This window comes from Zalophus californianus, chromosome 1 (assembly GCF_009762305.2).
Source record: "Zalophus californianus isolate mZalCal1 chromosome 1, mZalCal1.pri.v2, whole genome shotgun sequence".
Classification (NCBI taxonomy): Eukaryota; Metazoa; Chordata; class Mammalia; order Carnivora; family Otariidae; genus Zalophus; species Zalophus californianus.
Window position 1 is genome coordinate 110,757,136 of NC_045595.1, and position 25,305 is coordinate 110,782,440.

Here is a 25,305-nt window from a genome sequence, read left to right on the forward strand (position 1 = left end):
GGTATGTGTAGGAGGGTCAGTTCTTATTAGGATTGTGATATAAGCTGCTAGCTACCTACCCTAACATCATTGTTCTTTCTTCCTTAGTAATAGAACTGTGGATATATCTGCTTTACTTGAAATAGGTATGGCCATGTGTCTAATGTCTAAGTTCAGCAGAAGTAATCGGTGGTACTTCCAAGAAGTCTCTTTAAAACAGAGTGAGCCATTATTCTCCTCTTGCTGCTGGTCTGGAATGGGAAAGGAGTTGTTGGGGTTTCTGCCACTATCATGGTCAATGAAAATAAAGAACACACACCAAAGGTGGTAGACCAGAAAGTTGTAAGGATCCTGGGACTCTGATGACTCTATAAGGCTATTATCAGCATCGGATTGGCTAACAATACATTTGTCTTATGCAATATAATATACTCTTGTATATTTAAGCTATCATATTTAGGTCTCAGTTATATCTAGCAGAATCAGATCTCAACTGATTTGTAATTTACTAAGTAATATCTAAATATTAAGGAACACTGAAATATTAAGGAATAACAATATAAGCATGTTATTTAGTTATATAGAAGGAAATACTAGAGGAATCAGAAAAAATGTTGAAAGTTGTTTTGGGACGTGGGAATTGAGGTAAAGGCAATGATTACTGTTCTTTCTTTAGCTCTTTTAGTAATATTTGACATTTGAAATTGTATAGATGTATTACTTTTAATAAAAATTAAATTGATATTTGTGTAGTTACATTTTAATTAGTAATTCAAGTGAAAATGCATGTTCATTGAAAAATTTGAACAATACAAAAGATACAGAGTAAAAGTTACGCCTCCCTTCGATGTTCTTTGCCTTTCCCCTGCCCATCAGTTCCACTTTCCTCCCCAGGGATAATGGTGTTTGATATGTGTTTCTCCATACTTTTTCTGTACATTCATTTAGCATATATAAAGATGCATAGTTTTTTTAACATTTATTTTTATTAAGAGTGTATTTAAATTTTAATAAAATTCTCAGGAAGGAATATTTGTAATGGATGTTGTTTGTTTATATTTTTAGAATTCAAGATGTAAGCATGCAGTTAAAAAGTCAACAATATGAATTTCAGAGAGTACAGAAAGAATTGAATCATTTGCAACATGAATTAAAAATTAAGCAGAGACAATCACAAGTATTCAGGTAAGATTGTCTTTAGAGAATTGAAAATGATAAGGATTGAAAAAGTGCATTAACTTTATAAACATTCAAACAGATTTTAGTAATATAGTTTCTATATTTGGTGTGGTTGGAAAAAAAGGAAACAACTTCTCTTGGGGTTTTTTTGACCATTAGCTCAACTGAATAGTTTTAGCAATATATTTAAATCAGGCAAACACCTTGCTTTTATTGTGCAGTAACATTTAGAATGAAAGCACAGTAACTAATTCATTTTTCTCTTGACCAGTATTTCTTGGTATATTCAATTCCCTGCCTGATAGTCCGTGATACAAAAAGTAATAGAATAGAATAACTTTAAAAAAAATATGTATTTATTTGAGAGAGAAAGAAAGAATGTGCATGTGGGCGTGAGTAGGGGAGGAGCAAAGGGAGAGAATCTTCAAGCAGACTCCCTGCTGAGTGTGGAGCCCAGCTAGGGGCTCATTTCAGGATCCAGAGATCATGACCTGAACCAAAACCAAGTGTTGGATGCTTAACCAACTGAGCCACCCAGGCACCCCTAGAATAGGGTAACTTTCTAAATGATAGTAATAGACCTCCTAAATTTCAAAATCTCCAACATAAATGGTGTTAATCCTGCTTTTATATAATCTTTGGAGGGCTTATAATACCTACAGGTAAAACCCAATGTTCTAAATAAATTAGGAAGTTCATTTTCTTTTATAAAATTGGAATTGAATATATTGAGAATATCAGAAACAGTGATTCTTTTCAAAATTGAGTAACTTATCTTTAGAAAAGGGAAATAAGTTAGTTAAATGAACATTATAAATAGACACAGGTTCTGGGTTACTAAAAAAATATGTTGAATGAATATTTTGAATGTTAGGTTCCTTTCTTTTCTTTTTCAGTCTACTAGTTGTTGCCAGAGACATTGTTCCATTAAAAAAATTACCTGGGCTAATAATTTTTTAATATACTGTCTGGTGATCATCTGCTGGTCAACTACCTCTCATAAATGCCTTGTACATAATGATGCTCAATAAATAATTTTTGAATCAATGAGTCTACTCATAAAACAGATGATCATTTTTGTCATCAGAAATCTTTTCTGCCTTGTCCTAGAAATCTGGTATTGAACCAGCAGGTGACTCCAGTTCTTCACTTTAGTCAGGCTGACCAGTTGGCTCTTCCAATAGTTCTGGCTCAGGTCTGCTAAGAAAGTCCCATTTATTTTATCCATTAATGCCATTGTGGGTGGTAGGATTGACTGAATTTTAAAGGTTAGACCAGGACTAGATTAAATAATTAATGCTGCTTTAAAATATTAAGACTGATAAAATGTTCACATTTTACATGTGATTTGTAGCATTTTAAATTCTTGAAAAAAACTGAGGCATATTGTTACTTTTATGGTGTTCTGGTTTTATCATTTTGAGTTATACCTTTAACTGCTTATTTTAAAAAAAATTTCAATAGATATGTGACTTTTGTTTATTTTTAGCTAAAAGATTATAAATTGGGAGTCTGGGGTCTGACATATAAAAGCATAGCATTTACTAAAAAGCAAGTTTCGAAGTAACCATCTAACTAAACACTTAGTACAAATAAAAGTTTATAATCTACAAATAGAAATGATTACTGGTTTTATTCCTCACTAGTAGTTACATTGCATAGGAACAGGCAGTCTGGTGAAAATAAAAGCAAAATTTATAGGGTCAGTGATTTTGTTGCATTACTAAAAGCTGATTTTATAGTAATTTATCCTAAAAATTTCTACTAGAATACAGAAGAAAAGGAGCTTATCATCTCTCTAAATGTGGCAAACAAAAGAAGCATGAACTTTAGGTGCTCAGATATAATCATTTTATTTGTGGAGCCCAAAAGGAACTTTCCCTTTTTTTTTCTTTTAAGATTTTATTTATTTATTCATCAGAGAGAGAGAGAGAGAACACAAGCAGGGGGAGTGGCAGGCAGAGGGAGAAGCAGGCTCCCTGTCGAGCAAGGAGCCTGATGCAGGACTCCATCCCAGGACCCTGGGATCATGACTTGAGCCGAAGGCAGGCACTTAACCCACTGAGCCCCCCAGGTGTCCCAAAAGGAACTTTTAATAGATCAATGAACTATGTCTTTGAGTCACATTGCTCTTTTAAAATTATTCTGTCATTTACTTAATTGCAACTGGGCTTAATCACCTAGCCTCCAGAAAAATGTTCATCATGCTTTGTTTTTCCTGACATCATTTCCAACCTGTCTCTTGCCAAGGAGGTGATCAGGAGTGTGTGTGGTCTGCCTCAATTGGCTCAGCACATCTGCTATTCAGAATAAAATGCCTTTGAGAATGGGAATTAAGTTTAGAAGGCCTGTAAAATGGACACTAAAAAATAGTATGGAATATAAGTATACTTCACTTTCTGTAAATCTGTATATAAATCCAGTGCTCCAAAGCAATCTGTATTTGAAATATTTTAGGCAGTGTTTACTTTTAGAGGATTCCTATTGTGAATCTTTCATAAATTGTTTGAAATATAAAGTACTTACCTTTTTTCTTTTAGAGATGGAAGGGGGAGAGAGGGAGAGGGAGAGAGAGAATCTTAAGCAGGTTCCACACCCAGTGTGGACCCCAGTGCAGGGCTCGATCTCACAACCCTGAGATCATGACCTGAGCCAAAATCAAGAGTTGGATGCTTTAGTGACTGAGCCACCCAAATGCCCCCTTACTTTTTTAATTTGTCAATCTAGACTCTGTCATCTGGCTTTATTTTGTTTTGTATTCTCAATCTCATAGTTTATCATATCACATCTTATTTTATACAGGTTTGTTGGTATACAATTACTACAAAATTCATTCATGTTAAGAGCACAATGTAATGATTTTTACATTGTAAGACCTACTAAGTTGGGCAACCTTTACCACATCCAATATTAGAACATTTGAGTCACTCCTAAGATTCTCATGCAATTTGCACTCAGTCTCTGTTCTTACCACCTGTCCTAATAATCACTAATCTTCTTTGTTTCTATAGATTTGCATTTTTCTGGACATTTTGGATATATGGAATCAGACAGTGTGGTCTGATTCTACTTTTTGTTTGTTTATTCATTCTTTTTTTGGATTCCACATGCAAGTGAAATCATATGGTATTTGTCTTTCTTAGTCTGATGTACTTTACTTAGCATAATACCCTCCAGCTCCATCTATGTTGTTGCAAATGGCATGATCTCATCCTTTTTATGGCTGCATAATATTCCATTGTTTAGAGATACCATATCTTCCTTATTCATTCATCTGTCAGTAGACATTTAGATTGCTTCCATATCTTGGCTATTGTAAATAATGCTGCAGTAAACATAGGGGTACATATACCTTTTGAATTAGCATATATTAATGCTCATTTATAATTTTCTTTTTCTTTAGGTAAATATCCAATAGTGGAAATATTGGATCATAAGATGTTTCTATTTTTAGTTTTTTGAGAAGCCTCCATACTGTTCTCTACAGTGGCTGTATCAGTTTGCATTCCCACCAATCGTGCATGAGGGTTCCTTTTTCTCCACATCCTTGCCAACACTTGTTATTTCATGTCTTTTTTTAATCTAGCACATCTTCTTTTTTCATTCATCAGTGGATATGTGTGTGTAATGGAATATTACTCAGCTATCAAAAAGAATGAAATCTTGCCATTTGCAATGATGTGGATGGAGCTAGAGTGTATTATGCTAAGCGAAATAAGTCAGTCACAGAAAGACATACCATGTGGTTTCAATCATATGTAGAATTTAAGAAACAAAACAGATGAACATAGGGGAAGGGAAAAAAAGAAGGGGGGAACAAACCATAAGAGACTCTTAACTCTAGAGAACAAACTGAGGGTTGATGGAGGGAGGTGGGTGGGGGATGGGCTAGATGGGTGATGGGCATTAAGGAGGGCACTAGCTGTGATGAGCACTGGGTGTTATATGTAAGTGATGAATCACTAAATCCTACATCTGAAACCAATTTTACCATATATGTTAACTAATTAGAATTTAAATAAAAACTTGAAGTCAGTAAACAAACAAAAAGCCAAGATATGCCAAAAGCTAGGCCTCTTGTGCCAAACAGTTATCCAAGTTTGTGGATGCAAAAAAAAAAAAAAAAAAAGCTCTTGAAGTAAATTAAAAGTGTTACTCCAGTGAACACATGAGTGATAAGGAAGCAAAACAGCCTTATTGCTGATATGGAGAAAGTTTTAGTGGTCTGGATAGAATATCAAACCAGCCCCAACAGTCTCTTAAGCCAAAGCCCAATCCAGAGCAAGGCCCCAACTCTTCAATTCTATCTATGAAGGCTGAGAAAGGTAAGGAAGTTGTTTAAGAAAAGTTTGAAGCTAGTGGTGGTTGGTTCATGACGTTGAAGAAAAGAAGCCATCTCTATAACATAAAAATGCAAGATGAAGGAGCAAGTGCTGATGTAGAAGCTATACAGCAAGTTTGCAGAAGATCTAGCTATGAAAAGTAATGAAGGTGGCTACACTACACAAGAGATTTGCAATATAGACAAAACAACTTCTGTTGGGAAAAGATGTCACCTAGGACTTTCTTAACTAGAGAGGAGAAGTCAATGCCTGTTTTTAAATTTCAAAAAAAGGCTGACTCTCTTGTTAGGGGCTAATGCAGCTGGTGACTTTAAGTTGAAGCCAATGCTCATTTATAAATTTGAAAATTCAAGAGCCCTTAAGAATTATGCTAAATCTACTCTGCCTATACTCTAGAAATAGAACAACAAAGCCTGGATGATAGCAAATATGTATACCATCTGGTTTACTAAATATTTTAAGCCTATTGTTGATGCTTACTGTTCAGAAAAAAATATTCCTTTCAAAATATGACTGCTCATTGACAAGGCACCTGGTCATCCAAGAGCTCTAATGGACATGTACAATTAGATTAATGTTTTCATGCCATCCATTCTGCAGCCCACGGATCAAAGAGTAATTTTGACTTTTAAGTCTTACTACTTAAGAAATACATTTTGTAAGGCTCTAGCTGCCATAGATTGTGATTGCTTTGATGGATTTGGGCAAAGTAAACTGAAAACTTTCTGGGAAAGATTTAACATCCTAGATGCCATTAAGAACATTTGTGATTCATGGGAAGAGGTCAAAATATAAACATGAACAGGAGTTTACAAGAAGTTGATTCCAACCTTCATGGATGACTTTGAGGAGTTCAGGACTTCAGTGAAGGAAGTAACTGGTGTGGTGGAAAAAGCAAGAGAACTAAAGTTAGAAGTGGAACCTAAAGATAAGACTGAATTGCTATAATTTCATGATATAACTTTAACAGATGAGGAGTTGCTTCGTATGGATGAGCAAAGAAACTGGCTTCTTGGGATAGAATCTACTCTTGGTGAAGATGCTAGGAAGATTGTTGAGATGATAAAAAAGATTTAGAACATTACATAAACTTAGTTGATAAAGTGGTGGGCAGGATTTGAGGGCATTGACTCAAATTTTGAAAGAAGTTCTGTGGGTAAAATGCTTTCAAACAGCATTGCATGCTACAGAGAAATAATTTGTGAAAAGAAGAGTCAATTGGCATGGCATACTTCATTGCTATCTTATTTTAAGTCCTCTTATAGCATATTAAAGTCCTTTTGAAAACCTCCTTTTTTCCTTATCTCCCCTAACTCCCAAATGTATAATCAGTCATCCTCAAAACCCCAGGGCAGCAGCTCTTTTTGCCCACAGGTCCTGTCCCCATGCTTTAATAAAATCACCTTTTTCAAAAAAGAAAACAAAAGTCACCTTTTTTGTACCATCAAAAAAAAAAAAAAGATACTTTCGCAGTCATCCCAACCTTCAGCAACCATCACCCTGATCAGTTTTAGCAGGCCATCAACATTGAGGCAACACCCTCCACCAGCAAAAAAGATTGTGACTCACTGAAAACGCATACAGTAGCATTTTTTTTAGCAATAAAGTATTTTTAATTAAGATGTATACATTGTTTTTTAAGACATGATACTTTTGCGCACTTAATAGACTACAGTATAGTGTAAACATAACTTTTATATGCACTGGGAAACCAAACAATTCATTTGACTCACTTTATTGTGAAGTTTGCTTTATTGTGGTGGTCTGGAACCAAACCTGCAATGTCTCCAAGTTATGCCTTTATAAGTCTTTGCACTCCTTTTAGAACTTATTTTTAGGTATTTTATTCTTGGTGTTATTATGAATGGGATCGTTTTCTTAATTTTATTTTTGCAATTGACCACCGTTAGTATACAGACGTAAAACTGACTTTTGCATGTGGATCATATATCCTATAACCTGTGACATTGATGAACCTGTTTATTTGTTCTAGTATTTGGGCTGTGTGTGTGTGTGTGTGTGTGTATGTTCTTTAGGATTTTCTACATGGAGGATGTTTCTGTCTAGAGGAGTTTACCAATATTCCAACTCCTTTTACCCCTGCTCATTTAGTTGTCATTACCCTTACAACTGTCAGTCTTCATACTTACCGACTATTAAACACCAGGCCTTCAGTTCTTACAATACCATTCTAAATCCTCACTATTCTGCTTAGACTACTCAGCTCTCAGCAGCTATGTGTCTTCCTTTTATTTCACAAAGGGAGTTAATGTTATAAACACAGACATCATTTACTGTGAATGAAATGATGCTTAAATTTCAGATCCCTTCACTCAGGAGCCACTTCTAAGGTTCTCAGAGGGCCCCTACCAATAGTAAGGTGGCCTAATTGTAATTGGTTAAAATTCTTTTTCCACTCTGATTTCCCCTTTCTTAAACTTCTGATGTTGGTGTGCCATTGGGTAGTCACAAATATTTTGGGAGTCTGAGTAAGGGAAAATTGAGTTGAAAATACACTATTAAAGCTGCCATTTGGAAAAACATTTTAGAATGCTTCAATAATACAGTCAAGACATTGGGGCATCTGGGTGGCTCAGTTGGTCAAGCATCTGCCTTTGGTTCAGGTCATGATCCCAGGGTCCTGGGATCTAGTCCCGCATCAGGCTCCTTGCTTGGCAGGGAGCCTGCTTCTCCCTCTGCCTGCCTCTCCCCTCCTGCTTGTTCTCCCTCTCTCTCTCTGACAAATAAATAAATAAAATCTTTAAAAAAAAAAAAGCAAAACATCACCGACTAAAAATTTGTATGTGTGTGAATTTTAAAAAATTAATGGAATAAAAACAAGAAAGATCAAGTTAAACATAGAAATTATTCTCACATAAAAATTGTAACTTTTTTTCAGATTATATTACAGGTGAATTCATTAAGAAAAAGATATTTTAAACAAAAGCTCTTGGATTATTTCATAATCCATTCAATGAAGTGGAGTTAATTATTCAAACACATTGAAGAAAGATTTAAGCGTCTTGCCGATTTACAAAAGCTACTATCACTGAATACAAGATAAAAATCATACCACTTCAAGGACATCTAAGATAAATTGGCTTATGAACTTCCTCATTTCAAAGACAATTTAAGCCTAGTCATTTTCTGAAAACACTTGAAATGTTCCTAATCTTATAATCATATAAAAAAAATTTGATAAGTTTTTTCCAAATTGGACAATGTATATTTACAGTGTTATCAATAATGAACCATAAAGCTGAATCTTTCAAAACTACCAATAATAAAAAACTAATGGCCATACTAGATGAAAGGCTATATAATTTTTATATTTTCTCCACATAAAGTTATATAAAATGGTTCTCATATGGACAAGTGGTTGTAGGACATGTAGACAAAAATTGCAAAGAGGGTGCCTGGGTGGCTCAGTTGGTTAAGCCTCTGACTCTTGGTTTCGGCTCAGGTCATAATCTCAGAGTTGTGATATCAAGCCCCAAGTTGGGTTCTGTACACAGCACGGAGTCTGCTCTAGATTCTTTCCCTCTCCCTCCACCCCTTTCCACCACTGACGCATGGTGCACATGCTTGCTCTCTAAAAATAAATAAATAAATAAAATCTTCAAAAAATAAAAGGTATTGTAGAGCTGTTACTTATTAGGAAGTTATATTATTTTCCTGTATTTTGTGATATTGGTGGAATTCATCAACTTTAACATTTTTATTTGTAATGATTTTTCTCATTCTATGGATAATTACACACTTTTAACCTAATTTTGTAGTCACCTTTTTTTTTTTTTTTTTTTAGAGAATGGTTGAGAGAGAGTGGGGGTGCAGAGGGAGAGGGAGAGAGAATCTTAAGTAGGTTCCACACCTAGCACGGGGCCAGAGGTGGGGCTCAATCTCACAACCCTGAGATCATGACCTGAGCCTAAATCAAGAGTCAGTCACTTAACCACCTAGGTGCCTCATGTAGATATCATTCTTATATTCTTTTTTTCAAGGAAGCTCTCCTCCCACTCACCACTAATCATATAAGATTTAGACTCCATAGAATATGGATCTGCTCTTGGCTAACAAGCTTGAATTTTCTCCCTACAGAAGCCCTTGAATCCACACCCAGTCTTTTTTTCTGTTAAATATTCTTGTAAGCCCTGACTCCCATGCACATGGCTTACTCTCAGGAGCTGCCTTACACCAAACCATTAGCCCCTTGACCTTGACTTAGTTCATAGCTCTTGTCTCCCTGTCTTACCAGTTTCTGGTTCTACATTCAGACTTCCCATTCTCACTTTTGGCCCCCTTGATTAAGTGATCTATTTTGACTCCTCCTCTGTTTTTTGAAATTAGCATCTCTCTTAGCTCCCAGCTCTGCAGGCTGATAGAGGCATCTCCTGTGGCTTCTCATCACTCAGGTGGACCTTAGTTACCAGTAGAATGACGCCACCCATTTTCCTGACAAAGGCTAATCTTTCAGCCTCTGCCCTACCTCTGTCCTTTCTAGGACTTTGCACAAGAAATTGACTACATCTTTTTTCTGTGTTTTTATTTAGCCTCTGACTGTACTTGTATTGTTACTTAGCTGTGTGCACACTCAGGTGTCTCCTGTCTTAACAAACCATTCTACTCTGTATTTTCCTCTTTCTCTTCTTGCCACTTAAGTCAAGGTTCTTGATTGCTGGTATCACCTGTTTTGTCACTTCTGCTTTGTTTCTCTGTTCTTTCCTACCTAATGCCTCTCTCTGAGATCACCAGAGGCCTCCTTAATTCCAGATACAGTGCACTCTGTTCAGCCTTTATCTGAAGGCTTAAACACTGACCACTACTTTTTTGTTTAAATTCTCTTATTTCTTGGATTTCAGATATTAATTCTTTTGGTTTTTCTTCTCTTTTACTCCCTCGTTTTTTTTTGAGAGATTCTTTTCTGTTTTAGTCCCATAAAACATTAGTGTTATCCAGTGTCTTATCCTCAGCACTTCTTACTTCTTCATCCCTCCAGCTGGGTGATCTATTATTTTTACTCATTCATTCATCAGTATTTGTTGAGCATATATTATGTGGTAGGTACTGTGCTAGGTGCTTGGGAAACTGTGATGGATAAGACAGATGTAGTCTCTGCATTATAGATTTAGTCCATTCAGGAAGATAATTATTAACCAAATAATTACAATTCCATGGCTTCAGTCATCATTTTTTTGCTAATAACTCCCAGATCTATGCCTGAATCTTTTTTGATTATTAGGTAAATTATAGCCAGAACATCTGAAGTAATAAAATCACTGAGATTGCAGAAAATCTGTGATTACTTTTGAACTGTGACATTTCACGAAGCAAAAGCACTAGATCAATCACTTTAAAAGGTATTCTTTATTATCCTAGGTTTTATACATACCTGGAGAACCATGGTATGTAGCAAGAATACTGTCTAAGAATCTGAGATTCTCATTTTGGCTCTGTGATTAAGTCACTTTGACCTAATTTTCTTCACTAAGTATTTACTGTTGAATGAATTTAAAACATTAATTGAATTAATGTGTATGAAAAAGTTAGCTGTCTTTCTTTATAGTTAAAATAATGGAAATGAGTTGGGGTGACCATATACCTGTTTTCCTGGGATGGTTCCAGTTTATATCTGTCATCTCAGCAAAATACAAATAGCACCTCCTTTTACATTCAAAATTGTCTCCATTTAGACAGTAGATTATATGGTCATTCTCAAACCATTTTTCAAAGAAAACCATTTTTTCAAAGAAATATTTGTTATGCTTGCTATTTTAAAAATTTCTAATTTTTTAAACTATTTTACAGTCAAAGATTGGTGGAGTACAAATATTTCTGGAATAAGACTCTTTCATTACTTACTTTTACTAAAAGGGAGCTAACCAGTATTAAAAATGAAGTATATGATAATTTTCAAAACTGGACTTCACTGAAAGGAGAAGTTTTTCTACAAATTAAATCCATAAGTGAAACAGCCTTGACAGGTTTGTTGTATATATTTAGAATGTAATCATCTTTTTTTTTGCTATATTGTACATCATAAGTAATGAAATAATCCTTCATTTTATCTGATGGGACTTATGATCAACTTTTAAATTTGTTGTTGGTTGGTAAACTGGCTGGCCATTATGACTTCTTTGAGCCCTAAAATTCAATAATTATAGGCCGATCTAAAATAAACCATGATACATCTATCTTGAGCTGTGACCAGAAGTCTGTTTATTACTGTTAAATGTGCCAATTTGTATTTTAAAACTTTTTCTTCTGTTCATGATTTAGTATTTTATGTCGGATCAGCCTTCCCTCAGATAACTGATAAATTCTGGACAGAATAACTACTTAAAAACACTGGAGAGTGACCAAAACCAAGCACATAACAGAGGGAATGTCAAATATTGAAAGAATGCATATTACTAAGTGAAAGATGCCAACCTGGAGTGAAAAGGCTACATACTATATGATTCTAACTAAATGACATTCTGGAAAGGGTAAAACTATAGATATAGTAAAGAAATCTGTTTTTGCCAGGGTGGGAGGGGAAGAATAGGTTGAGCATGGAAGATTCTTAGAGCAATGAAAATACTTTGTATGATACTACAATGGTGGATACATGTCTTTATACATTTGTCAAAACCCATAGAATATAAACATCGAGAGTGAATCCTAATATAAACTAAGGATTTGAGGGTGAATATGATGTGTAGGTTCACTGATTATAAGAAATGTCCCACTCTGGTGCAGGATTTTGAGGCTATGCATGTGTGAAGACAGAATTTATATGGAAATTCTCTGTACTTTCTGCTTAATTTTACTATGAACCTAAAACTGACATATTTTTTTAAAAGGCTATGAATTTTTTTTAGTTAAAAGAAGAGAATGGAACTGGGTGAATTCCCTGGGGTTTGGTTTTTATTTTTGTTTGTTTGTTTAAGGCTATTAGATTGAGGGCAGGGTACAGTGTGTTCCATGCAGGGAAGCTAAAACTCTGATATAAATCTATAGTCTTTTGGCTTGAAGATTGGAGGACATAGATTAAGGCAGCCTCTGAGAAAGAATATTCCAGAAAAGAGATGATCAGAGAGGAAGAGCTCAGAGTTTGCATGTAAGCTCTTTCCAAATCTTTGGCCTATTCCTGAAATACATGTGCACAGGGAAGACTTGAAATAACCCATCAAAGGCCAAAATAATTGATATTTTCGCTGCTGCTTACCCAAGGGGAGACATATTTTACAGTTTGAGTTCAGCCAAGTTAACTGCTTGTTAAAATAAAACAATGTCAAAATCACTACCCTTTAGAGGAACATAACAATTCAGGGTCTCCATAACATAACATCCCCAATGTTCAGGATACAACCCAAAATTTCTTGGTATGGGAAGAAACAGGAAAACATGGCCCATACTCAAGAGATTAGTCAGCAGAGACCAACCCTGAGTTGATCCAGGTGATAGAAGTAACTAACCAGGATTTCAAATTAGCTGTTAACTATGTTTAATGACATAAAGGAAAATAAGCTAGTAATGAGTGAAAAGATAGAATATCTCAGAAAACTATTAAAAGTTGGATATTCAAGAATGGAAAAATACAATATCTGAAATAAAAATTTACTGGATAGACTTCTATAGCATATTGTGATTATAGAAAAAAGAACTGGTGAATTTAAGAGAGATCAGTAGAAATTATTCATTTTGAAGAACAGAGATAAACATTGAAAAAAAATGAACAGAACCCCAGGGCCCTTAGGATGGATTAAAATATACCATAAGTGATAAATATGGGTAAGTAAAAAAGACTTCTTTCCTTTGAATTTAAAAAAATTGTATATTCTTATTTAAAGTAGGAATTATTATATGTGGGTTTTATAAAGTATGTTGATTTAACTTATGACAGCTAGAACATAAAGGATGGAGAGAAGGAGTAAATAGACCCAAATGGTTGCACTCTTTTTGTATTTTATGTGATATAATGCAATATATATATGTAGACTAAAAAGGATATATAACTCATAAAGCAACCACTAAAAAATAAATACAAAAAGACAAAGCTAAAAAGATAATAAACTAAAAAGTGACTCTTTTAAAAGTGTCCAAACAGTGGAGAATTAATGTCACCTGTCTCTAAGATTTATATGCATAATGGCATATGGATCATCAGTGGATCACTGGAACAAAATAGCCAGGTAAATGATCCTATTTGTATGATTATTTCACTTTTGACAAATGTGCCAAAACAATCCAATGGGAGAAAGAAATTCTACAGTATCTATACTGTATACTATTCTATAGTATCATACAAAGTATTTTCATTTCTCTAAGAAATTCTACAAATTGTAATAGAACAACTAAATACCCATATGGGAAAATATACCTCAACTCCTTCATTACATTGTACATGAAATTAATTCAAGATAAATTGTAAAACTAAATATAAAAGCTAAAACTATCGAAGAAGAAATAGAGCAAAATGTCTTCATGAATTGGTAGTAAATGAAGGTTTATTAGATAGAGCATAGAAGTAAGAAAAATACCAAAAATTGATGTGTTAGACTTTATCAAAATTAAAAACTTCTATTCATCAAAAGATGCTGTTAAGAAAATGAATAGGTAAGCCACACACAGAAAAGATACCTAAAAAAAAAAAACATGTGACAAAGAACAGCTGTCCAGCCTACATAAAGAACACTGACAAGTCAGTAACAAAAGGACAAAAAATCCAATCAAAAATGGCCAAAAAATCCAATCAAAAATGGCCAAAAGCAGACACTTTACAAGGAAACACATACAAATGACCAATAAGGACATGAAAAAGTGCTCACCGTTATTGGTCAAAAGGGAAATGCAGATGTCAATAGTATATACCCACCAAATTGGTTAAAATGAAAAAGATTTAAAACAGTAGATGTTGGTGAGGAAGGACAGCAGCTGGAACTCTTATGCAAATAAGTGAGAGTATAAAATGTTATAGCCACTTTGAAAAAAGATCTGACAGGTATTTTTTATAAAACTAAATATACACATATCCAATGATCCTTGAAATTTTTCTCTTTGGTATTGATGCCCTCCTGCAAGTAAAAACGTATGTCCACACATTTATCCTAAAGAAGTATTCCTTGTGGCAGGCTTGTAGCCTTAAATAAGGGAAGAAAATTAATGTTCTTATAGTTTAAATATATTTATTAATATAAAACTAATATAAAATATATTTCTATATATAAATTTAGACCCACATGCATAGGCTGAACTGATTTTTATGGTATGGTATTCCATTTATTTATTTTTTCTTTTTTTATATATTTTTAAATTTAAATTCAATTAATTAACATATATTATTGGTTTCAGAGGTAAAGGTCAGTGATTCACCAGTCTTATATAATACCCAGTGCTCATTACATCATATGCCCTCTTTAATGTCCATCACCCAGTTACCCCATCCCCCCATCCCCGTCCCTGCCCGCAATCCTCAGGTTGTTTCCTATGATTTAAGAGTCTCTTATGGTTTGTCTCCCTCTCTGGTTTCATCTTGTTTTATTTTTTCCTCACTTCCCTTATGATCCTCTGTTTTGTTTCTTAGATTACACATATCAGTGAGATTCATATGATTATCTTTCTCTGATTGACTTATCTCACTTATAATACGCTCTAGGTCTATTCACGTCATTGCAAATGGCAAGATGTCATTTTTTTGATGGCTGAATAGTATTCTATTGTATGTATATGTGTGTGTGTGTGTGTGTGTGTGTGTGTGTGTATACATATACGCACACACACACACACACCCCACATCTTTTTTATCCATTCATCTGTCAATGGACATCTCAGCTCTGTCCATAGTTTGGCTATTGTGGACATTGCTGCTATAAACATTGGGGTGCACGTGCCCCTTTGGATCACTACATTTGTATCTTTGGGGTAAATACCCAGTAGTGTAATTGCTGGGTCCTAGGGTAGCTCTATTTTCAACTTTTTGAGGAACCTCCATACTGTTTTCCAGAGTGGCTGCACCAGCTTGCATTCCCACCAACAGTGTAGGATGGTTCCCCTTTCTCCGCATCACTGCCAACATCTGTTGTTTCCTGACTTGTTAATTTTAGCCATTCTGACCAGTGTGAGATAGTATCTCATTGTGGTTTTGATTTGTATTTCCTTAATGCTAAGTGATGTTGAGCATTTTTTCATGTGTCTGTTGGCCAGTTGGAGAAATGTCTGTTCATGTCTTCTGCCCATTTCTTGACTGGATTATTTGTTCTTTGGGTGTTGAGTTTGATAAGTTCTTTATAGATTTTGGATACTAGCCCTTTATCTGATAAATATATTTATAAATATAAATATATTTATTAATATATTAATATATTTTAATATATTAAATATATTTATATATATAAATTTAGACCCACATAAGTATGCTAAACTGATTTTTGACAGAGGTAAGCAAGCAGTTCAGTGGAGGAAGGACAGCCTAGCCCCCCCCCTTTTTTTTTTTAACAGATTGAAAGTAATAACAGAGACAGTGGAGTAACTGGAGTAATTACTAGAGTAATTGGTTACCCATAGGCAAAAAAAAAAAAAAGAATGCTTGACCAAAACCATGTGCCTTATACAAAAATTAATTCAAAATGGATCATAGATCTAAAGGAAACTAGAAAACTAGAAAATCTTTGGGACCTGATATTCTCAGACTTGAACTAAAAGCATGATACATAAAAGGAAAACTTGATAAATAGAACCTCAACAAAATTAAGTTTTGCTCTGTGAAAGACCCTGTTAAGAGGACGAAGAGGCAAGTTACAGATCAGGAGAAAATATTTGTGGACCACACAAAGGACTTTTATCTAGAATACATGAAAAACTCTCAAAACTCTACATTTTAAATAAACAGACTCATTAGGAAATGGGCAAATTATATCAGCAAAAATTTCATCGAAGAGGATATGCAGATGGAAAAAGCACATGAAAAATTGTTTAACATCATTAGCCAATTAGGGAAATGGAAATTATAACATAATGAAATGAAATACACATCTATTAGAATGTCTAAAATTGTGGAGGTTTCCTAAAAACATAATAACCTAAAATAATTTTAAGTCCACGTGGCTAAGCTAACAGGACTAAGAAGAACAGAAAAATCTTATCAAGATACAGAAATTGATTATATCAGATTAAAACTAATAATTGTACTTACATTAGCTAACATTATATAATACTTAGTCTAAATCTAAAAACCTATATTATCTATAAACTTTGACAGTATTACAAGCATTTTACATGATAAATACTTTTTTTTTTTTAAATACCAGCTTTTATTTGTGATCTACATGGATATATCATTATGGGGTGAGTTGATTGTGCATGGCATAGTTCTTCAATTGAAAAGATACAAAAACATGAAACATTTTTATAAGAAGTAAAATAACCTCCTAATTCATAATCCTAATTCCTTTATCCTAACATAATTGTTTTCATTTTCCCACTTTATCTTCTAGTCCAACACATGCTCATTTATTTTTGGCATATTTGTAATCACAATCTAAATGCCAATTTATATTCTAAAATGTAGTGTTATTTACTGAATTTTGTCACTCCCCCAAATTCATATATTGAAGTCCCAATCCCTCAGAATATAACTGTATTTAGAGTTAGGGTCCTTAAAGAAATAAATTTAAGTAGGTGGGCTCTAATATGATTGGTGTTTCTAAAAAAAAAAAAGAGGAAATTTGGAAACAGACACATACAGAGGGAAGAGTCTTGAAGACACAGGAAGAAGATGGCCATTTACAAGCTAAGAAGAAAGGCCTGGAAGAGATCCATCCTTCGTGGCCCTCAGAAGATACCAACCCAGCTGATTCCTTGATCTCAGACTTTTTAGCCTCCAGAACTGTGAAAAAAGCAATCTCTGTTGATTAAGCTACCCAGTCTGTGGTACTTTGTTACAGCAGCCCTAACAAATTAATAAATATCATGAACCACATAAACATTGCACAACATTATTCGAGATACTTTAAAAGATTTGCACATTAAAATTTAGGTTTAAAATCAAAGTCCAAAACAGAAACAATATTCCTAGAAAAGGCATTGCTTAATATTTTCTTGCTGACAAAGTATGTTAATTATTGAATAGCAGATATGAGTGAAATATTTCTTACCCCTCTAATGAGTGGCTTTCTCTTTATGTAATCAAGACTTTTTTAAGTTCAAATGTCATAGATTAGGTTTTCTTAAACCAGAGCACACCTATTTTAATAAGAGAAATTTCAGGAAAAAAATATTTTTAGTGTAGAATCACCACACTAAAGGTAGGATATTTTAAGTGTATAATCAGTTTGCTTCCATTCTCAAAGTAACTTGATTGAATAGCTCTTGAACTTTTAAAATTCAAGTTCTGAATTAGGTTTAGAAATGTAGTCCACATTTTTCGTAAAATTGAAGAAATTGGGGATAGAATAGGCCTATTTGCTTATCCTATTAAAACACACAATTGCTTGTGTGTGTTTATTGCTTTATCTAGTCTGACATTAAATAATCTGGGGCTCAAAATGCTTGCCTATGAAGTGAAGGTAAGGTAAGACAAAAAAAAATATTCAGGATGTTCAACTAGTATATCAGAAACTACTTAGAAGTTTTGCTCAATAATGACTTTACTCATTTGGTAACTATCTATTGAGCTCCTGTTATTTCTAGGACATCACTGGTAATAATTATGGGTGGAATAAAAATTAAGATATTATCTCTGGCCTAAAATAACTTACAGTCTAATAGTTGATCATATGTATACATATGATCAGTGCAGTAAAAATGGTGTAAATTGGAGCAAGTTCTAGGAAGATCTAAGTCACTTCCAGATTGGGTCAGAAAAGATTTCTAGGCCGTGGTAGCATATGGGCAGTGGCAGGCCAAATGAATGAGGTTAGGAGGACCTTCTCCGTGGGGGTGCTGAGACAGGGGAAACACAAGGTGGGTACAATGGCCAGAATAGGTTAACCTGGTGGAGATCATAACTTCTGAACTCCAAATTGGGACACATGACTGACAGATACGAAGTTGTAGAATGATGAATGTAGGATTGAATATTTGACAGTAGGATTGCCAAACAAGAGGGATGTGTAATTTGCCAAGGGTGAGTTAATTCTCTCCAAATTCATTGAGTTTACTCTCCTAATTCCATGTTAGAAACACAGCTCCTGTTAGTTTGGAAATCTTGCTGTACTTTTCCATGTGTTAGAATATATTTCACAAATAAATTTGTATTGCAGATTTTTATTCTTTTAATGTCAGATAGAAAGTCATGTTGACATGAGTAGTTATTTTAGAGACAGATAGTAGTGTACACTTACAGAGTCAGCCTACTAACCTAAGCAGTATCATTCTGGCAAATGAAAAATAGGTGACAGCATGTGCAGGCTCCTCTGCAGTGTCATTCTGACTTAAACATAGATATGATTAGGATAGGATACAATTTATTCAGCACAAGGAGCCACCTTTATGGATACAGAAATACGCAAGACTTTTTAGGCATGAAGAAAAACTGCAACCTCCATATTTTTTAAAACCCTCTTCTTTAAAAATTTTATGCACTAGTGTGTGATCAGTTTTCCTTGTACAAATGGGTACATATCCATAAGTATTTAGAAGCATATAGTTATTTCTAGGAAAAAGATTTCCATATAAAGTAATCATTGGAATATAGAAAACCTTACTTATTTGGTCTTTTTCAATTTATTTCTCCAGGTTTTCCTTTTTTTTAAAAAAAGATTTTATTTCCTTGGGAGAGAGAGCATGAGTCGGGTGAGGGGCAGAGGGAGAAGCAGGCTCCCCATTCAGCAGGGAGCCCAATGTGGGGCTCGATCCCGGGACTCCAGGATCATGACCTGAGCCGAAGGTAGACGCTTAACTGACTGAGCCACCCAGGCGCCCCACCAGGTTTTCCATTTTGAGCAATAATTAAAAGTGAAGAAAATGCTAGACCCCTTGTGCTCATGCCCTAGATCTGTCTTAAAGGTCATGTTTTCTTCCCGTCATACTCTTTACCCACAGAAAGATATTTTGCTTTTCTCTCCTTGGACCACATTCCTAATCCTATCCATCACCATCCTTTAAGGCATGTTCTCTTCTCTGTGTTCTGTCTAGCCTACCACTTTACTTCTCCTGTAACCACTTGCCAGCCATATTGCCTCTGCTGCCATGTCTGTTTTATGGATCTCTGATTCTGGTTTTCACTCGCCCCTGTGGCTGCTATTTCTGCCATGGTGGCTCCAAGACCAAGCCAAACTCCTCTGATACCCAGTCACGTGCTAAACCCATCACATGGCCCAGGACAAGCTAACCAAGGAAGGGGATTCCAAGTGAACTATCTGAAAAAGCAGACTGTCCAGATTTGCATGTAGATCATATCCTCATCAATTCAAATTAATTGTGGTTGTACAAATTTTATAGTATTTTATCATTGTGTGGTTCTTTAAATGTTTTAATACTGGTTTAAGACAGTAGTGCTGAAGAGACTGATTAAGGGAGAGCTTGATAATTATTCTGAAGGATAATATGCTCCATGCATTTCTCACAAAATTATATAAAATTAGCACATTTAAATCTACATAATGCTATGAAGGCATATTTTTATTAAGCTTAATCTAAGTAGATAGAATAATGACAAGTGATTGCTATAATGAAATTCTGGTCTCATTTTGAGGCCACAGAGTATTATTAGAATCATTAAGGTATATTAACTAATACTTTCTGCCCATAAATTTATTAGTTTTAGACACTGCATCATTTTATTCCTCTCCATCCCTACTGCCTTTCTTCATAATTTGTATAGAATGTACCCTAGTTATTCTCCTAGAAATGCCACCCAACCAGCTCATGCTAGCACATTTAAATTTACTTTTCTAAATCATGTTGCCAAGAAAACAATTTAATTTCAATAAAACTCAGAACATTATGCAGATATTGTGTTACTCATTTATGTGAATATTTGAAAAGCAGGATGGATTGCCATTTAATACAATTTAAAGGCTAAACTACTAAAAGTTTTCATACATCATTTAGCAATATAATCGTTTTTCTTATTTCTTTTTTCAGAATAACTACTAAATTTAAATTTTTTTTGTTAGGTGTCATTATGCTGACAGAGAAGTCATCTTGACTTTCAACTATTAATTTTCTAAAAGGAAATAATCATTCTATGGGGAAATGATTTATGATTCAATTTTGTGTATTTGTAAACTTTACATTTTCCTTACAGAAATAGAGATACTAAAGAAAAGTTTGACAGTGTCCCAGAGAAATAAGATATGCCTTGAAGAGGAAATGAAAAATCTGAAATTGTTGTCAGATGCAGACATGTTGAGGTCTCAGCAGATTCAGACATCCAAACAACAGGAAGTAAACTTGCAAACCAGATGCCATGACTTGCAAAAAGAAGTACTAGGTAAAAGAGAATTATTTTTTGCTGCTGTTAGCAACTAGCCATAATAAAATCTTGCTTTAATTAGTTTGTGTTGCAAAATTAGTAACTATGTCAATAACTGTGTCTGTGATCAATGTTTACTATCTTCCCTTCCCATTCTGCTATTTAGAGTGATGAGACTTAAGTGAATATACTCTTTCATTTTCCCAAATGAAAATATTAAAAATTGTGTTTTGGGCACCTTGGGCAAAGTTTTAAATTTCTACCTCAGATGAATAAGTGTCTTGGCACTAAGGCTTTGGAATTTGTACTTTTCCCTAGAGGCAGTAGGAATTGTTGAAAATTGGTAATCTGGAGAATGATATAATACAAGCAGTGTTTTAGCAAAATTGAGCTATTAGCAGTGATTGGAGGTGTTCCAAACATCAAGCAGTTGGATCCAAGTAGCCATTTAGAAACTATCTTTGCTGGTAACCCAGGCCCAGACTAACTGTAAGAAACTGAAGTAGAAAAGGAACTAACATATTTTAGGTCCTAATGTGCACTGTATATAAATTACTTCTGTCAATTCCCACAGTGACCGTGAAAACAGGTATAATTATCCCATCTTGCAGAGGAGAGAAAAAAGCCTAGAAAGGTAACATGCCTGTTTTCACATAGCTGGTAAATGGCAGGGAGTGAAAGCAAACCTAGTCAGATTGCAGGACTCATGGTTGTCTTAGTATGTCTCTTTGGTCCTCTTTATGGCCACAATGGGAAGGCTAAGACAGAATCAGGATTGAGCAGACTACTCAGACTAGGGAGATAAACACCTGACTGAGTAGCCAGGGAGAGAAGGATGTCACAGAGGACTCTGAACCTCTTTTCTTGGGAGTGGGAACATACCACAGACTAGGAAATCTGGAAAGAAACTGGTGTTGGAATGGAAAATAAGGATTCATTACATGAACTTGGAGCAGATATCAGACATTCTAATTTTCCCTTCTGTGGATTGCCTATTTATAGATTTTGCCAATTTTCTATTGCATTATTGGAATTTTCCTTGATAATTTTTAAAAGCAGTTTGTAAGTATAGTAATTATAATTTATATTCATTTTTTTCTAACATATAATTTGTCTATTGACTTTGTATGGTAAATTTCACCATATCAAAGTTTTTCATTTTGGTATGATCAAATTACTGTCTTACTATTTCGGGTTAGTTTTTGGTTAAAATAGCACCTCCCATTCTTAAATTATACAGATAGTCTCCTGAGTTTTCCTACATTTAAGTCATTAGTACATGTAAGATTTATTTTTTATATGGTGTGAGATGTGGGGATCTAGTTTTATTCTTTCCAAATGGATAACCAGTTGTATCAGTATTATATATTAAATAATCCATCCTTTCCACTGAATAGAACTATCATCTGTCGTATGTTAAAATTTTATATATGCTAGCATTGATTACTGTGTTCTGTCTTTTCCCCTAATTTATTTAATATACCACTAATACATATTCATTTGAATATAGTGACGAAAGAGCATATTCTCATAGCTGGTGTCTCTCTCTACTGTTCTTTTTAAATACATATTTGGAGGAGTTATTCTTTCATTTGAACTTTTTAAGATCTTTTATTTACTTCTAATCCAAAGACTCTAAATAGATACGTAGTCAAGTTTTTCTCTACATATTCATAAGCAGTTATTCTTCCACATAAACATTAAGGTAATTCATTTAATTCTAATCCGAACAGGGATTCTAGCTGGAATTGCATTATATTTATATAGTAAATTTTGGAGAATTGACATTTTAGTGATAGTAAGTCTTTTTAATATTATCAAAGTCCTCATTCAAGAATATAATATGTCCTTTCATTTCTTTAAATTTGTTTTCAAATGATTTCATAGTTTTATTTGAATATGTTTCTTTGTCATTTTTGTTAAGTTTATGACTATCATGGTTTTGCATCTACTATAAATGGACTATTTTCTCTATTTCAGCTTCTTGATATTTGTTTTTTTGTTTTTGTTTTTGGGTTTTTTTGGTGCAAAAAGGTGTTTTTATTATAGTACAGGGACAGGACCATGGGCAGAAAGAGCTGCACTGGGATTGTGAGGACTAACGGGTTATATACCCTTTAGTTAGTGGGAGTTAGGGATAGTCTCTAAGGAATTTGTGCATGTTAAAAGCAAGGTCTCCAGGATCTTGGAGGGCTAGCTATTATTAAGATAAAGTTGCTTTTAGTCTTCAATGAAACATCAACAGTAAGGCAGCCATGAGTTCCTTGAGGAATGTCACACTCTGCATGTCTCGGATTTATCAGCAACCTGCAAGTTGTAAGGAGACTATTTTAGCTGCATTTCTCTTGCCTTTGTTCTCCTCATCATTTATCCCCTGAACAGTTTTGACTTAAATTTTTAAGGTTGCTGAGGGTGAAAGGTTTTATCTTCTGTAACTTTTCCCTGATGAATAGGGGCGTAGAGATGTCCCTACCTCGGGGTCAACATTAGTCAGTTGGGGATGTAGGCATTATGAAAGGCAGAGACAGCTGAATCCAAGGTAGACAACATATATGAAATCTCCTTGAGTAGAAAGGGTCATCTGTCGGCTTGATCTTATGGCAGTGAAGGAGTCTTGGCACCAGGTGGAGAGACACTGGAAAAAAACAGAGAAACATGATTAAAATTATTATGAGAAAAAGAATCCCAATAAAGAGACCTTTGATAGTTGGCTAAAATCCTCCTCCAGTCCAGGAATTTATCCAATCTTGAAAGGAGAGGGAGGGATTGTTTAAATTGCCAATTTGAATATTTATATCTTTTAGCAATTCTGTTACATTTTTGTGATAATCTGGAATATATACATAGCATTCTGTTTTTATGATGGCACGTGTTCACCCTGTGCAGCAGTTAAAATATCTAATGCCATTTTATTTTGGAGAACTGCTTTATGAATGAGTTATTTCAGTGTTTAATAATGTAATGCTATTTTTGAGAGTCACTTAAGGCCTTAATTGTGGAGCAGGTGGTGTTAGCCATCATATAGACTGTTTTGTTTAGCAAGCAATCAGATAACAAGAGTCACTTTTATGGAAACAAAAGAAAAATATAAGTTCGTGGTTGGAGCAAATTACAAACCCAGTGTCTGAATCTCCAGTACTGCCAGAGAGATTTCCAGATCTCAGGTTTGAAGCATCCTCAGACAGACTGGGATCAGGCTGTGGGAATCAGATGAATTTTTCTGGTTTGTAATTTAAATGTCTCTGGTGATCCTTTTGAATGGCCCATAGTGCAACAGGCACAAAGATTGTACATGAGTTTTGTGGCAATTTCTTTGAAGCTACCCTCAAGTTGTCCAGCATCAGTTTTCAGGGCTTTAGGAACAAGAGCAGTTTTAATTAAGAGGATGGAAGAAGATTGGAAATCTTGGTATTTGTTGATAGAATAAAGAAAGACTATTGGTTTTTGTGTATTTGTCTTATGTCCATCAACTTTATAAAATCCTCATATTAATTCTAGTCGTTTTTTACTAGTATCTCTTGGATTTTCTACAATTATATCACCTGTTCCAACACCCCTGAAAAAGAGTTCATCTATTTTTTCCAGGGTTTATACCTGTTATTTTATTTTCTTGTCTTGTTCATATCTTTTTAAATTCATTTGAACTGAGACTGTGTTAAATAATAATGATGACATTGAGCATCCACATCTACTTCCTGATTTTAATTGAAATTATTTGGTGTTTTGTCACTTGGGATTATATTTGATGTTTTTGGTAAATATTTATTTTTAATTAACCGTTTTACTTCTATTCCAATTTTACTTAGATGTTTTATATGAAATGCTTTTGGATTTTGTTAAATGCCTTTCAGCATCTATTGATATAATAGCATTTTTTCCCCCTTTAACCAACTGGTAAAATGGATTAGTATTATTGAATTTCCTGAATTTCTTTGGTCTCATGGAATAAGCCCTACATCATTTACTTTTTAAATATATCATTTCCTACATGGTTATATTTTATTTATAAATTTGGTACATGTATATTAAGTGAGATTGGTTTATAAATGTTTCTTTATTAGGGGGCACTAATTTTATCAGTTTTGTATTAAAATTAAGTGAATATCATAAATGTTCTTATTTTTAAATATTTTCTCCATCTGTGGCTAGGCCTGGTTTCTGATTTTTAATTTTGTCTATTTTTGTTTTATCTTTTATTTATCAAGCTTGTGAAGTCTTTGTTTTTTAGTCTTTTCAAAGAACTAGCCTTTGTATTTTTTTTTGCTTTCCATTAATTTTATTTTCCATAACATTTACTTTTTTGCTTCTATATTTATTAATTTCCTCTCCCTAGTTTCTTTTTGTTTTGTTTGTATGTTTTTATTTTTCAGACTTCTGAAGGGAGTACTTAGTTCTTTTATTTCTCAT

The 25,305-nt window shown here is 34.1% G+C and overlaps 1 protein-coding gene across 1 annotated transcript in view; it reads left to right on the forward strand.

The window, feature by feature from the left end:
- The window catches only part of LEKR1 (leucine, glutamate and lysine rich 1), a 187,259-nt gene that overhangs the window by 76,837 nt on the left and 85,117 nt on the right, over positions 1 to 25,305 (forward strand). The window contains exons 4-6 of the mRNA XM_027587434.2: positions 1,045 to 1,164; positions 11,307 to 11,482; positions 20,731 to 20,916. Coding sequence (XP_027443235.1) covers positions 1,045 to 1,164; positions 11,307 to 11,482; positions 20,731 to 20,916 — 482 coding nt within the window. The remainder of the gene's footprint in view (positions 1 to 1,044; positions 1,165 to 11,306; positions 11,483 to 20,730; positions 20,917 to 25,305) is intronic.